Source organism: Pholcus phalangioides, unplaced genomic scaffold (genome assembly GCF_987345545.1).
Source record: "Pholcus phalangioides strain wild (caught in Gottingen) unplaced genomic scaffold, Ppha-v1.0 ptg000022l_1, whole genome shotgun sequence".
In the NCBI taxonomy this organism is placed as follows: Eukaryota; Metazoa; Arthropoda; class Arachnida; order Araneae; family Pholcidae; genus Pholcus; species Pholcus phalangioides.
The window spans coordinates 39,477,954-39,494,190 of record NW_028301615.1 but is presented as its reverse complement, the minus strand read 5'-3'; the positions used below and the strand labels follow the sequence as shown (position 1 = coordinate 39,494,190).

At 36.1% G+C, this 16,237-nt stretch overlaps 1 protein-coding gene across 1 annotated transcript in view; it reads right to left on the bottom strand.

Annotated features, from left to right (window-relative positions):
- The window catches only part of LOC149070421 (carbonic anhydrase-related protein 10-like), a 182,126-nt gene that overhangs the window by 5,715 nt on the left and 160,174 nt on the right, over positions 1 to 16,237 (bottom strand). Inside the window, exons 5-8 of the mRNA XM_089249811.1 lie at positions 8,896 to 8,997; positions 5,427 to 5,493; positions 5,128 to 5,282; positions 1,433 to 1,564 (exon numbers count right to left, since the gene is read on the bottom strand). Of these exons, the coding sequence (XP_089105937.1) occupies positions 1,433 to 1,564; positions 5,128 to 5,282; positions 5,427 to 5,493; positions 8,896 to 8,997 (456 nt within the window). The remainder of the gene's footprint in view (positions 1 to 1,432; positions 1,565 to 5,127; positions 5,283 to 5,426; positions 5,494 to 8,895; positions 8,998 to 16,237) is intronic.

The following is a 16,237-nucleotide window of genomic DNA, read 5'->3' as shown; positions in this document are numbered from 1 at the left end:
CGAAACCAAATAAGAGAAGATATATATCAATAGGAAAAATTTAATTCTTGTTTCAGAAATTTGTATCATATAATCCTATTCGATTAATTGTTGGTTATCTATTTGACTAATGATAGAAAAATCAATCACGATCCTTTCTCCCCGAAATTAGTTTCTGTTTTAAAAGAGAAACGTAATAATATACAGGGTGTTCCGTAAATTCTTAAACAGTTTAAAAATTCACAAAAATTAAAAGAATTGATATAAGCAGTATTTGAATGCGGCTTGTGGAAAAGTTATTTCATGAAAGAGGGAATTCTTTTTTGTATAGTGAAAACAGTTCGAATTTTTGTCGATAGAGCTGTACTAAAATCAAGGAAATACGCAAATCCTATAAGATGCAGGGTGTATGATCTAAGCTCATTTCAGAATTTTCCTGTTAAGCTTACATAAAGCTTAAGCTTAAGTTAAAGCTTACACGAGGTTTTTTCCACTGCGATTATTAATTGTTGCGTTTACTTCAGATATTCTAATGTTTTTCAGTAATAAAAGAACATTTTGGAAGTGTAAACCCTTGCTTTTATGAGGTTTTTTCGTCAACCAACACTGTACTTGGTTTCATTTCCACCCAGTGTGATGTATTCAATGCGACGTACTCTCAAAATTCATTCGAAACCAAATAATATAATATCAGAAAAATTAAAATTTTGTTCATATTTTCAAAAATTAATTTCATATAAACATATAAGATCACAAATTATATTAAAATTAATCATTATTCTTTCTTCAAAATTACAGTTTCTGTCTATTTCAACAGAGAAAGGTTATAAAATACAAATTTTTCATTGTGATTTTAAACTCATTCACAAATAAACAGAATTTTAAAATGACAGATTTACTAATTTCTATCCCTTATCAGAATTCAAATTAACTGTATAAATAGAAAACACACGGTGAATGTACGTTTAATTAATGGCATATATGTTTCTAAAATTATCTGAATTTTAATTTTGAATAATCTCAGCAATTTTTTCTTGAATTAGTTCCACAGGAAAATGGAATCATTTTGTGATTTATAATACATGGATACATTATCGAAGCTTCGGATAGTATGATAACTGAAGTTTGAAACTTTTTTTAAATATTTTTCATCAATAAAAAAAAACTGTTCGAAGTAAAAACCCTTGCTTTTATCAGTTTTTTTCCCGTCGCTTTAATACTTTAGTTTCACTCTCACCCCTTTATCGGTTGCAGTTAGTTTCACTTAGCTTATTTTGTTCTTTTCTTTTTTCGCAACTATCTTGTACTAGAGAAAACTACGGCTATCGAAATATCATTAAACGGCAAAAGAAGCCAAGGAAAAAGTGAAGAAAAAGGCTAAGATTAGGGGGGTAGAATGAAGAAAAATATAAAATACGAAAAAGAAAGAAAGTGGAAAGTCTTTGTAACCTACTTCTTGCCTTACAAAATCGATGTTACTTCTTAATGCCCTTCGATTTAATGGCAAAGGCGGTCTAAAGTTGTTACCCAGAGGAGCCTTCGGGTGAATTTCATCCCCTTGCATGAGCTTCCTAAGGATATAGAGCTAGAAAGAGAGAGAAACAGCTGCGTTAATTGATCCGAAACAATCGATGGCCGTTTAATTGAACACTTGCGACAAACTACCTGATATATTTTTGCACTTTTCTTCAACAAATAAGTATACATATTTTGTACATCCGTTCAGTTTCATGTACGCAAGTATTAATAAAACGGTTCAAACCATTAGAGAGGAAACTTCATGTTTTCGAATTTTACGCAAGAATTAGTAGAGTAATTGAAAAATTCATTGATTGCGGCTGGTTTCGGTGATTTATTTCCAAGGGCAGTGGGGAATTTTCATGCAGAATATCTAAATTTCCCGCAGAAAAAATATGTAAACTATTTATACTGTTTATAACGTGTATGTATTTGAAAATGGTAAGTTTTTGATTTCAGTTAAGTGATCTCGTATTTTGAAATGTGAATAGGAATTTTATGAATCATAAGCAGTATGTCTTTTTCACGAATTTTGTCGGAAACGAATAAAAATTCTGAGGTTGATTCTAAAATCAAAATATCATTGATTGAGGTTGATTCTAAAATCAAGTAAAATATGAGAAAATGATCAGTGAGAGAAGTGAACTGTGCGCGTAGGATATAAATTGATGCAGGTAGAAGAATTAGAAATAATTAAAATGTGTGCCTAGGTTTATTAAAAGAAAAGAAATTATTCTGTAATCGTTTGACCAAAACTAATCGATGTATCAATGATTTAAATTCTCAATTTCAGCTACATTTTTATGATTCCTTCATAGTTATTCTTTCCATAATTGCATTCTTACATTCTTCTCATTATTTTCATCTTCATTTTGGCATTTAAAACTTACACAGTTATTTTTGAAACCTGGGATACACTTTCCATAGTTATTTTTATATAACCCTTTAATTCTCAAACATTGAAATATCCAGAAGACGAAAAAGTGCCGTTATATTAACAAATATGAAGGCCATAACAGACAAAATACCCAATGAGGTGGCTGAAAAAATATGCCCATAAAAAATATTGATGTCGAATACATATCTAGACACTAACGAAAATACAGCAACCCAATTAGAGCAATAAAACACCAATAATTATTATAAAATGACCTAAAATATGATACTTCCTATTAAAAATTATATTATGGTTATCGCATCTAAGAATGGATAATTTCTCGATTTATCCAAATATGTTTATCGATGTTAAGCAAATGCGGTTCTATAAATGCTATTATAAGATGTAAAAAAAGATGTACGAAATACGGGATGTTGCACGTACAGGAAACACACTGTATTTATATGAATTACATAGATTTTATTAATTCAAAAATGTCATTGTTAACCAACTTACTTTGCTATCATTTGTTGAAAAAAATACAGAGCAATTTGTCTCCATACAGGATATTTCCCTCCAAAAATCTAGGGTAAAAAATTGTTCGTATTTTTTCTTGTTAAGAAATAGGAGGCGTGCGCCTTTGAGCCATCCATTTTGCTGATAATTACAGAAACTTCATAAACAGCTCACAAGTAAAAATCGAATGTTTAAGAGTTGCTTAGAAACGAGCCGAGAAAAGCTCAAAATATACAATGCCTTTATTTGAGAAAAACATGAGGACCTTACGTTGCTTGAGAGCAATGCGGCCAAATATATGATTAAAGACATCGCCAAAAGTTCACAATTTCTTTAATCATCAATAAACTCGATGATTTTCTATCAGGATGTTACGGAGTACTTTTTAATTTGAAATCATATATTTTATTTCAGAAAAAAATAAGCCGCCTGGCAGTCGAGTGGTTAGGGAACTAGCTTCTCACTGTGCAGGTCTAGGTTCGAATCCCGGTTCGGGCATGGATGTCTACTAACCAAATACTAACAAATTCCCTGGACGGATCATGCTGATCCCTTGGGAATACGTGAAGATCACGTTATTATTATTATTCTTAAAAACACAAGTACTTTCTCAAAGGATGAGAAAGATGTTCACGCTGGAAAACATCCAAATGTTTCATATAATAAGGAAATGCATATATCATATATTTTTCATTTTTTTGCATATGCATATATTTTTCATATGTTGCATATAATAAGGAACGAATATTCTGTAGAAAAAGAATTGAAGTCAACGTTCGTTATAACGACCCCCTTTGTTCCACGGCGTAAGGTCGTTTTATTGGGAGGTCATTATATCGAACGTTGGAAAAAAAATCTTAAGATGATTCATATTTGAGCGGGATAAAAAATTAAATTATTCATTTTGTTTAATGTAAGCAGTTGCGGTAAAAATGCGTAAGATTTGAAAATGATGATAACATATTAATATTCAATTATATGCCTTAACCTAATTCTGCAACATAAAAGTAAGCGTTCTCAACCTTTTACAGGCGTGAAAAAACAGCCAAAATCCAGAAGCCACCGAAGCCAACAACAACATCAACATCAGCTTCGCGACCCATGGGACCGTATGCTTTTCAAAATTAATGAAACCAGTGACGTAATAAGTGCATTTATAACAGACTGTAACTGGATTTGTACGATCCATCTCTGAATCCCCAGCGAATAAAGTTAGGTTTGAGGCAAATAGCTCCAGATTCTCTGACTATTAGTGATTTGAACAACGCATCTCGGATGCCCTGCGACCCAAGTTTGGGTCACGGCAAACATGTCAAGAACTTCCGGTAGAGAGGGTCAATGTCAAATACGATTCCGGCGAACAAAAAACAAGGACTTTGTAAAATTTCTTTGTGAAAAAGCGGCGGAGCAGAGCTGACATTGGACGTTGTATTGGATTGAATGATCTTTGTAGCTGAATATTGGATGAAAAATAACATAGAAAGAACCATAAAAAAATTTAGGACGTGTCATTCTCCGGTCGTTATAATGGAACGGTTAATAACTAATGGTCATTAAAACGAGAGGCGGCTGTATATAGTATCCAACTGTAAGAAAATCAAGAAAAGGCGAAAAGAACGATATGAGTGATACATGATAGCAAAACTCAAAACAGCGCGGCAAAATATGTTTTATGATGGCAGGTTGTCGATAATATCTGAAAATATGAGATGCTCATAATAAAAAAAATCCGTTTCCCTCATTTTTCGTAATTTTATTTCGGTCTTTTTTCTAAAACGGATGCAAACTGTAATAATTGGCATTTTTTAATTACGAATAGCAAAAAGAAATTTCCGGATTTTTTTTTTGTTTTGCAAAATTGAGAGCAACATAAAAATATACTATTATAAAAATTGCGACAATATATGATATAGAAATAACAACTATTATATTTATGATAACTGAATTTTTCTTCTCTTGCTGATCATTTTTTCTGAACTTTTTTCCAAATTTTAAGATAACCCTGGGATTATCTTATTATTTTCGGGCATTCTTTATGAAAGAAATGCCAAATATATGGCTCATATATGAAAGATATTCATAGAAAAGCATCTGGAATCTCAACGGAATAGAGTTATTTCGATTTTACAGCATACGGCGTAAATATCGATGGGCGGATAACAGCTTAGCTCTCGCTGTGTTCATGATCGGACATATATATATATATATATGTAATATATATGTGGAACTTGACCGACCTGTTGTTTGGTGATGTATATCGGCCTGTTCATGACAAGCCACGTAACAGACTCGTGACATGCTGGAACTGTTAGGGAGCCCTCATACGTCACGAAATGCTCTGTCGAAGGCAGCAACCCATGGACGGACACATGCTGCAGCGGTAGCTCTTGACCTGAAATACATACATACACAAAAATAATTTGATAAAAACCTGAAGACTATTTCCAAAAAAAAAATCATATTTAAATCGAAGACATAATATTTGCACACCATGAAATAGAAAGTATCGGAAATTGAATAAATTCCTCGCTCTCACCTCGGTAGACTATTTGATGTAACTGACTACTGAGTACTCTCAGCTCATCATTAGACAAATTTCCTATCTAAAGTATAAAAAAAAAACTCAATATTTATATACGTTTATATTACGTATCATTATACATGATCTGGCGATTATGTATAATCACTTTTATTACTCAAAATCACCGATCAACTCGTGCAAGTACGAAAACATTACGACACCCTTTTATCACAACATATACAATATACATACAGTAAAACCTGTCTATATAACGATACTCTAACGACCTGGGGAAATATTTTAAAAGACAGGTTATCGTTATAGTCAGTTTGAACATTTGTTGTATTTTGTATTAAGTAGGGATTCCACCGGAAGTGGAACCCTTTCCGGAACCTATCAAATGAAATTGTTAGAATTCATTGAATTAACATTAGTGGCCGGTTTTTGATTAATGTGCCGCATGAAAGATGTAATATCATATGATATCAGTTAATACTTTATAAGTAATAATATTAGTTAAATTATTAAATTTGCCTCGAAAAGTTAGCAGTTGCTATTTGAATGCGGTACAACAACATTGGTAAAACTTACAAAATTTGATTATCTTGTGTTTTCTGTGATTGTAATTAAAACAATAATTTGATAGGTGGCGGAAGGGTTTTTAGTTCATTGTTGTCTTTCTCACGTACTGTGTATTGTATTGTTTTCAATATTTTCTAGAAGACACAATTTGTTGATGAAATTTTATTTTTATCCGTTTATTGGTTATGAACAAAAGTGCCTAAGAATGGCGATATTTTTCATAGCGATAAAGTTTATAAAATATGGTCATTCAGAGTCTGAGAATAACTGAAAATCCTTCCGTGTTTTTTGCATCAGCGAAAACAATTCTGTATATTGTATGAGGCAGCATGCTATTTTGTCATTCCACGCATTTACCGAAATTCTGTGAGCAGAGAAACAGGTCTGTGCAAGTGAAGTACAAGCAAATATGCCCTCTATCTGGAAAAAAAGAAGTTAAAGGGTACATTTCATGCGAGAATTTTTTTTTTCATTTTTACCGTGGCATTTCCGTGCTCATCATATCCCCCTTCAATCCTAGAGCCCTGCCCCTAATACAGAGATGTTTGGTGCGGGGAGGCCTCCTTTGCAGTGAATTTATGGTGCAAAATAAACCGATGAGGTTTGTCCCGGCCCTCCGTTTTACAGCCTTACCCTCGTAGGGATCATAGTGTTCACTTAAACCATGGGAAATACATGCTTGATTTCATATTCAGGAGGTATTTACCCACAACTCAGATGAACACCCTATAATTCAATGATTAGCGCAATGATCGTATCACTGCAAGCATAAGTCACGAGTTCTTGTAAGGGTGCTTTTCTTCTATTGTGATAGTTATAAGCAAGGCCCTTGCTTCGTGAATATGCCTCGAAATAGTCTGACATGGCTACAACCACGCCGTCCCAACTAGAAGTTCAACCGCGCACAGCAAGGAGACCCATGACCCCACATCCGGCAGTAGGGTCCCTACCTGGGCTGTGATCTGAGCTCCCATGTCAGACTCTTCATGGGCCCCCTTTTATGAATTTGTAGTATGAAAAAAAAATTAATTACACCTGATGAGAATCATCTCGGGAACCCAGTCAGGAGCCCTGCCAGACTCACTCCCTTTAATTGGGGACCATGCAGGGACCTCAGTTGAATAGGAGTTTTCACAACAAGATTAACAACGATTTACGACAATGGATATGTTAATTAAAAAGAGCTGTCAAGGCCCTGTTATTTTGTCTTGGGACTATTAGGGTCGGCAGTAAAGACACGGTTTTTTGGATAAAAATTCAGAAATTTGTTTGAATTCTATATAGCAGCCTCATTGTATCAAGAGTTCCGCGAAAAACTTTAGTGGGAAACTCTTGATATAGAGATCAGACATAGGTATACAGAAATGAGCAGTGAGAACATTCAGGAGCCAAACATCACCACACAAGAGATTCTTCTAGAATGGGTGTTGGCTGAAAGAAGCATTTATCGGAATCCAAACATGTGCTAGGGGATTCGACTAAAGGAAATATTGGAAAAATGTGTTTTTAAAGAGCGAAAAGAACCTTAACAAAAAAGAGAAGGAACCTATTTCAGAAAACAGCTTCTCTAGAGGTAGGTGGCACTTTTCAGAAATGCAAGAGAGGAGGTGTGTTGAGATGAATTGAACATTCAATAGCAAAGAAGTTGAATAGCTTTTCAACACTGAAAAGTATCGCATTCACCTGCGCTTATTTATCAACTTGCACTTTCCCTACAAAACTATTTCGATGTGTAAACATTTGCGAGAGTGAAAGCACCATTTTATAATAAACCTGTCATAAAAAATGCATCCATTGCAATAATGTCCCCACCCCCCTTCTTTAGGCGTCCGCCTCGTCAACTCATGCCTGGTGCCGGCCCTGCCGTCGGGACTAAAGAAAATATAGTTATAGACAATATAGTTATATACATATTTTTCACTGTATATCGATGATAAATTAATATCGACAAAATATTTGGTTACATAAGTAGAGACTTTTTGTATTCAAATACTGCTAGAACTGCATTGAAATTATTTTCAAGATTCGTTTATACTTTGCGAATTTCTCGTGCAATCTGAGCATAAAGTGAAAATAATAAAGAAAAATGCACAGATTTTCTCTATTAAACTTCAAACAAATATTACAATTCGTTCTCGTGTGTATTCGGGATAGGACGGCTGGATCAAAGCTGGATGCTTCACGGAAGTAAAATTGTATCCGCGAATGTGATAACGTTGGTAATTGATAAATACGTATTTCAAATTACTCATTCTATCCCAAATTTTCTAGTCTCTATATAACGAACATTTTGATAAGTTCAACTTCATTTCCCAAAAATAATAAATTTTCACCGAAACGTTAACATATGAATTTATATTATGAACATACTTTTTTTAAATAAACATTCTTTTGAATCAAAGGACATCGTTGTATGAAGACTGAACTGCACTATACGGATAAACTCGTTCAATACGTGTGCATTAATATGAATTCATAACAAAATCTATATATAAGCAATTTAAAGTATGTCTTTTGCTCCCGATTTCTTCAATTTGCTCTGCATTACAACCAATGAATTTTCATCTGCAGTTTTTAAACATTGAGTTTAAAATCCACAATCACATGAGTGAAATTAAAATAAACAACTTGGAATGAGTGTAATTAAAATCTACGATCACACCATTGACTTTAAAACTCAAAATCACACCGTTGAATTTGAAATCGACAATAACATAGGGGGGAAAAAACCATTTCTTTGAATGTTTAATATACAGCACACCATCAGTTTTTTTCCTTCGAAATTTGGTCTGTGTACGTCCAAGCAACTGATATTACTCTCACAAAAGAAGACGAAAGAAATAAGATTTAATTACTGAAATAAATAAGATTTAAATCTATTTGTATAAAAAAGTATTCTTACCTGTATAAGTACTGCGATAGCAACCAGACTGTCACTTCTGCATAATGCTAGAGCTTCGGAAAAATTGCTGTACAAATCTGAGTTGTATCCATAAATCTGAAGCTAAAAAAAACACGAAAGAAAATGTATAGAGATGGAACAAGAAACAATGTTTTGTCACACACACACAAATAATAAGTTTCACTTCCTCGAGATTCACGTGAAAAAATAGTTCTCTCATGTCGATGATTGAATACGACAGACCGAGTTTACACAAAAGAAATCACCGTACGGAATATTAAAGAAATACAACAATCATGCAAACATATCTAATTTACTGAATTGCCGATTGTATGTAAAAGCAATTACGGGAAATGAAAATTTCGAATTACGGCATCACATAACGTGTCGAAAAGAAATTACAATCGGAAAGAAGAAAACGTAAATTGCGTAATGTAAGTGAAACATTTTCCGTTCATGTTTATGTTCGACTACAAGCGCATTTTTCCACGTATCATTTGCAAGGATTCATAAGACGTTATTGCAGCATGAATTTTTTAGCAGTTCAGTAGATATTGATTCGAGTTTACGTCTAGGCAACGATTTATTTGTACAGCTGGATGGTTTCGGTTCTGTATGAGTCTGGATCAAATTAGACGTTTGGTCCAAAACATTAGAATATATCAGGAACTTGTCGTAGTTCAATAAATGCTCAAGTTGGAAATCCCAAATTTAGAGAAGGGCTGTAATTGGAATTATTATCTTCAGAGAGGTTCTTGTTGAGCAGCGGTGGTAAAAAAATGTTATGCATAAATTGCATTGAATGTCTCTCCAAATGTCAAATTACTTCTTCCTGTTTGTTTCAAAAAATTGTATTATCTCAACACTTCTTATGCGGGCAAATTTCATCGGTAAAAGTATTGTATCGTTTCTTTCAGGCGCAACAATGGCATTATATTGCACCCCTGTGGGGAAAAATATTATTTCACTTACACACACACCTTGTATCGTTCTTGCTTTTTTACACTATCTCATAAACCAGAAGAGAAACTATTCTGTCTTTATATATTATATGCCGCATTCATATTTTATTCATCAACTCGAATTAAACAAAAAGAACGGAAGGGAATAAATATAAATTTAACACCATATTTTTTTCACAAAATCGCGGGAAATTTCTGCTCGAGAACGAAGTTTATATTCCAGCCAGATGATGTTGGACTGAGATCTTAGTCTCGATGTGCAAATAGAAAAAGAGGGATTATTACATGAACAGTTTTCCATGGAAATTGACATCAATTTGAATCGAATAAAATTATTTTTCTGGTTATGTATGAACATACAGTCCTTCCATTTTAAAATTATGGGTACTAAAAAAAGGGCATTCTCACAAACGCAAAATTAGGAGCGTATTTTCTTGGACAGTATGAGAAAACACGTGCTGATAGAATGCATTGTAGCGTGGCCATTTGTTTTGAGCATGGATTTTATGCATCAAGACATTGAATTCGTAAGTCTCCGGTACAGATCTGGATTGGATCCCAACCATAAATCCTCTCGTCTCTATTGTAGAGGCGATACCAGCTGCTTTGCAATTGATCAGGATTTTTTTTTGGTCTGTCGCTACAATCTCTTGGTAGGATTAGCAATAGGTACCCTCATCAATTAATCATAAATATTAGACCACTGTTCAATAATTTTTTTATTCATATTCTTAAGCGATTTTTTTATGGTTTCAGGGCGAGTCTGGACTGCAAATTGCAACTCTGGTATTGGTTTTGTCACATTGGCTCTATTTTCTAACATATAAAGCAAAAATTTAAATTTCAATAACAATACATAAGCAGCGTACAAATCACATTGTTGTGAGTATGCATTATCTCGATAACTAGAGTCAAATTCGGCAAAACCATTGCCAGATTCAGAATCAGAATACCAAAATGATTCTAAAGTCACTAAAATATCTTCGCCAATGATTTACTGTATTTATTTATAACGCACATCTTCAATATGATTTGTATGCTGCTCATATTATTACTATTGAAATGTAATTTTCGCTTTATCTCAAAAACTAGAGCCAATGTGAGAAAACCAATGCGAGATTCTGAATCAACACCCTAAAATATCGGAAATATCTTTGAAAACAAATCAGTATTGAACAGTGTTATACAGTAGAACTTGATCACTTCGAAGTCCTAAGTCAATGGGAAAAAGTTCGAATTATCCAATTAGTCTATTCTGGATCTGTAAACTGACTACGAATCGAAACTTAATAATCAAAATTCGCATGGGATAATAATTTTCAATTATTTAAATTTTATCATTGTTTACAAAACTCTTTCCCAAATTTTATTAATTCATAAAACAATAATAATATATTAGTCTAGCTACTACATCATTCCATTGTTCTGGAATGAGCATCACTTAATTCTTATGCTCTCAAGGAAACATAATTTAGTTAACGTATTAATTTGAACTTTCTGATGCTTTTCATATTCTTAATGACGATAAAAAGATTCAGATTTTCAATGTGTCACCTTGAACTATAGGTTGAAAGTATAATCGGTATTAAGTTGTACATAGCCTCGATCCACTCCAGCTGAATAATGATATAATGGACATTAAATTATCAAAAGATAAAAGTAGAAAGAAACAGAATTTTTTCAAACTTCCATTAGTCTTTAAAAATTTGCTGTTTCATAACTTGATCGCGCGAGAAAAGCAAATTCGCTGATGCAAAAATCATGATTTCTTTCCCCATCAACTTCGAATCATCCTAAAATTTCGAAAGAAGTTCGAATTGAACAAGAAATTTTAACATCAAATTAGATAGAGATCTCAAAGGGGAGCTTTTAAATGTTTTTAGTTATCCAAAATTCGAATTAAGCAAGTTCTACTGTATGATTTACGGAAATTTCACCGACATCAGTTCGTCATGAAGTCACCGAGTCCGTGAGCGAGCGAAATATTGAGTGACGGAACGAGTAGGTAAGTGAGCGAGAGAGTGAGTAAGCTCGTTCACAGACTAGTAGCCCACTCACGGACTCGGTAGCTCGCTCGATCACATCCTCACTCACTCACTCGCTTCTTCACTCACCTGCTCACTCACTCACAGACTCGGTAGCTTCGTGTCGAACTGTTGTCGATTAATTTTCCTGGTGGTGAATTGTTGTCCGTGAATTTTCTGCACACGCTACTGTATATCTTACTTATTGGATTACAAGACAAATCTTTATGAATCCCATATTCTTTTAGGAACAATTGTAAACACGGAAGAGTCAATAAATCTTGCCAATGGTGAAAATGAAAAAAAAAAAAAAAAATACCGAATCCTCAATGCATTTCGTCACGCTACGGGTGCCGTCGTCAGAGGAAAAATATAATCACTATCACGTTGACTAGGGATCCCCTTGGATTAGTTACCAATGCTCAACTCCAAGGTTTCTAGAATATATAAGGTTAAGTATTAGCAAGCGCGCGCTTCGGAATGAAACTGGTTTTGACGTCACCCGATTCCTCACATGACCCACTCAAACGGGAGCATAATGTAAAATTGTTGGTTTTTAATGAATTTTTTCGCATAGTCTTTACGCTCAGAACTTCATCATTTTTTTTGAGCGGATGCCACAAAAACCGCTTATTGTCAAGATATTTTTTTTTTATTTTTTAAAAATTTATTTGATTTTTAATGAATTTTTTTCCCAACTCATGTATGCAATGTTAAGTCAATGGAAGCAGCTTCTCTCTTCCACGAGAGGGAAATTCTAGAAACCATGAGAGGGAAATTATCAGGAACGCGTCTTTACGGAGAAAAAAACATACAGGGAAAGAAAAATATTAGATACATTTGAAAGTGTTTAATAATTTTGGTTGAATTAAAAAAAAATTCTTGGTAATAACAGTTATTATTAATTATTATTAATTATTATTAATTATTATTTATTATTTATTACTAGTTGTTTATTATTATTTATTACTATTATTATCATTATTTTGAACTCGCCCACACCTGAACTTGTTTAAACAGTTATAATGTAGTGAAATTGATTCCCAAACAGGATGCCACGGAACCGTGGGTATGGGGCAATAACAAGAGGAAGGGGTTTTCGTTCGTTTTTTAACTGCATTAAAAAAAGTAATCGCGCTCTTTCCTAGTGTAGTCTTAACGCATGGGCCCACCCGGACACGGTCTGGGGGGTCTCACGCAGAGGTGGCCCACATGATAATGAGATATCGTTCGAGATTCAGCATGCAAATTGGTAAGCAATCACGGGGCCGGAGGAGGGGGAAGCAGTCATGTCTGGTGCCCTGGACGCTGAACCAGAAGGGGTGCAAATTTCAACCTTTAACCATAGGGGGAGATTGACTTGGAAGTTTGGGGGGGCAAGGTCATTATTGCTGGGGGGGGGGTCATTGCCCCTTACGCATTTCCTCCCATGCCTTTAACCTCTCCTTCAATATTAAAAGGAGGCACTAAAATGCGTGCTTGTCCCGACTGACCAATCATCTAGTTGCGGCACTGTGTAACCATTTCTAGTTAGGTAGGGAGGTCTTAAAAAATCAATTTTTCCGGGGACCCCAAGATTGCTCTTAGGACGACTCTGCTCTTCTCGCTGAGTACGGCAGTGCCGCGAGATATGTTAGGGATTATATTGAAGACAGTGAGACAGAGGGCTGTGATTTCCGAATGGGGAGCCACATCATCTTGAGATGTCATTGCTATTTGTACCGCAAATATTCTGATATTCTGCTGATACTTTTATTGAAAATTGTCTTATTACTACACATAGGCTTACGCAATATTTTCTGAAGGGCTGGGTTTCATTTTTTTTTCTGATGGGGGTGGGAGGCCCGTCATTTAATATTTTCTGGGGGGGGGAACAAAGAACTTATACTCAATATATGTATACACATATATCGCTTCTGGTGCATTTTTTGAAGAACCCTGCTTTATAATACGTTTGGTTAAACCTAGCGTGCACAACTTCAGGTCCCCCATGGTCGAAATTAGGCAGCTGCAAAACTTGAAATTTTATCGAATCCATTGATGAAAAATACTTCGATTTATTAAAAGACACACACATATGGTAGTGAATCTGCAGCCCCCCACATCCTTGGATGGGGACCTTAATTTTTGAAAGGACCCCCAGACTAAGATTTTTATCTGGCTTTCTTGGTTGAAATTCAAGAAATTTTATATTTTTATATATTTATAAACATAAGACCGATAACTAAAGCCCCTACAGCCCTTTCCCATAAATTGGCCATGCCACTGTGATGAGCCCTCGGTGCAAGGGACTCGCCCTATCAGACTTAAAGCGCCAGTTATCCCGATTCAAAATCTTATTTCACAGTATTAGACATCAGGGTCGCAACTAGATGCTTGGTCAGCCAGGGCAAGCATGCATTTTGGCGCCCCCCCCCATAATGTTGAAGGAGAGATTAAAGAGTGAAATTTGCGCCCCCTCTAGCACAGCGCCCGGGGCACCAGACCCGCCTGCACCCCCTCCCCCAGTTGCAGCCCTGTTAGACATTATATTGTTTTACATATTTCTCGTGAACGTGAAGCTTTGTAACCACCTGCACTGCCCATACCCAGTCTGCCCATGCGCTAGAACGGCCCTACTTACTGGGGCCTCCTCGTCGGAAATATTTTTTACGGATCCAAATTCGAAGACCCTCCCACGCCCCTAAAAGAAATTTCGGTGGATTTATAGAGCAAAGATTAGTTAACCTCTGGGCCCAACCCCTATCACCAGGACCGCAAAACTGTTCTTGCACCGGGCCGCTGAATGACTAAATCCGGTCCTGCCCCCGGGTCATAGGCACTGGAACCTGGGGTTGAGGCAGTTCGACCCCCCTCCCTAATAAATTTTAAAAAGGGGCTGAGCACCCTCCCCATAATTAATAAATATACAATGCAACAACCACTGCCCCACCCGCATAAGGGCTAGAGCCCGTATATATGGGACTACCAGTCCCCCACCCGTAGTGGTGGGATGACAAGAGATTCCATACGGCTCGCGAAAAAGTGTTGTTAAGAAAGCACCTAGTGCTTACAACACGATAATTGTATCAGAGAGAGTTTGTGGCCAGCAGCTAAAAAGTACACGCCTGGGTAACACGTATGCAAAATCGAATTATATTATATAATGCACTAATGATTGTGATGCAGTAGTAACTATGCAGAAATTATTCGAGCATCAATTAAACATTTTGAAATTAATTTTATCCCTGTTTTCATTGTCATATGGCCCGCAAACTTAAGAGTTTGAACATCCATGTCGGGGCCCAAATGAGACATGGGGGTTATCCGTGACCTGGATCAAAGACGTTTTGTTAATCAGTGAACGCATGTTGTTTAAATGTTGGAACTAGTAGGCAGGGCCGTAAACGGGAGGGGAACGGGTGGGTCTGGTGCTCCGGATCCTGGGCTAAATTTTATCCTCTAACCTTTCTTTCGACATTACAAGGGAAAGCCAAAATATTTGCTTGCTTGCTCCGACTGACCAAGCATCTATTTGCGGTCCTGTCCCAGGGCGAATGCTTCACTTCCCCATGCGGAAATCAGGCCCTGTTCTATGTTCAACAAGTAATGTGGGCAGAGCCGCAACCGATGCTTGGTCAGCCAAGCAAGTACATATTATGGCGCTCCCTTGTAATCAGGGTTGCAACTAGGGGGGGGGGGAGGCAGGTGGGTGTCGTGCCCAGGGCATGCCCCCACAAGGGGTGGGCTGGCAAGGCTCCAGCCCTGGGGCCCCGGGACGATTTTCATTATTTTTGTTTTTCACGCTAAAAATCCATCATAAAAGGGCCCGTGAAAGTCTGGTCGGTGGGCCCGCAAAAGATTCCAGCGTAGGGGCCCCACTCCAGGATCTGGGGGCCATGGCCCAGGGCGCTGGAACAGAGGGGGAGCAAATTTTCTTCCCAAACCTCTCCTTCAATATTACAAGGGGGCGCTAAAATGCACACTTGCCCTGGGTGACCAAGCATCTAGTTGCGGCCCTGCTTGTAATGTTGATTGAAGGAGAGGTGAAAGGGTGAAATTTGCCCCCTCCCCAGACCAAACCCGCCTGCTCTCCCCTAGTTGCGGCTCTGAATGTACGGCCGAGTTATAAGAAAATGAAAATTTATTCCAATTAATACATTCCCACTGAACGTTGAACATCAAAAGGCCATCATTTATGGGGAAAATGTTTTCCCCCATTCTGATAATTCCCTTTCCGTTTCCCTTTTCGATTTTACAAACGTGCATACTTCCCATTGATTTAACATTGCATACATGGGTCGAAAAAAAAATCTGTCAAAAATAAAAAAAACTTTCAAAAAAATAAAAAAAATACATTTTGATAATCAGCGGTAT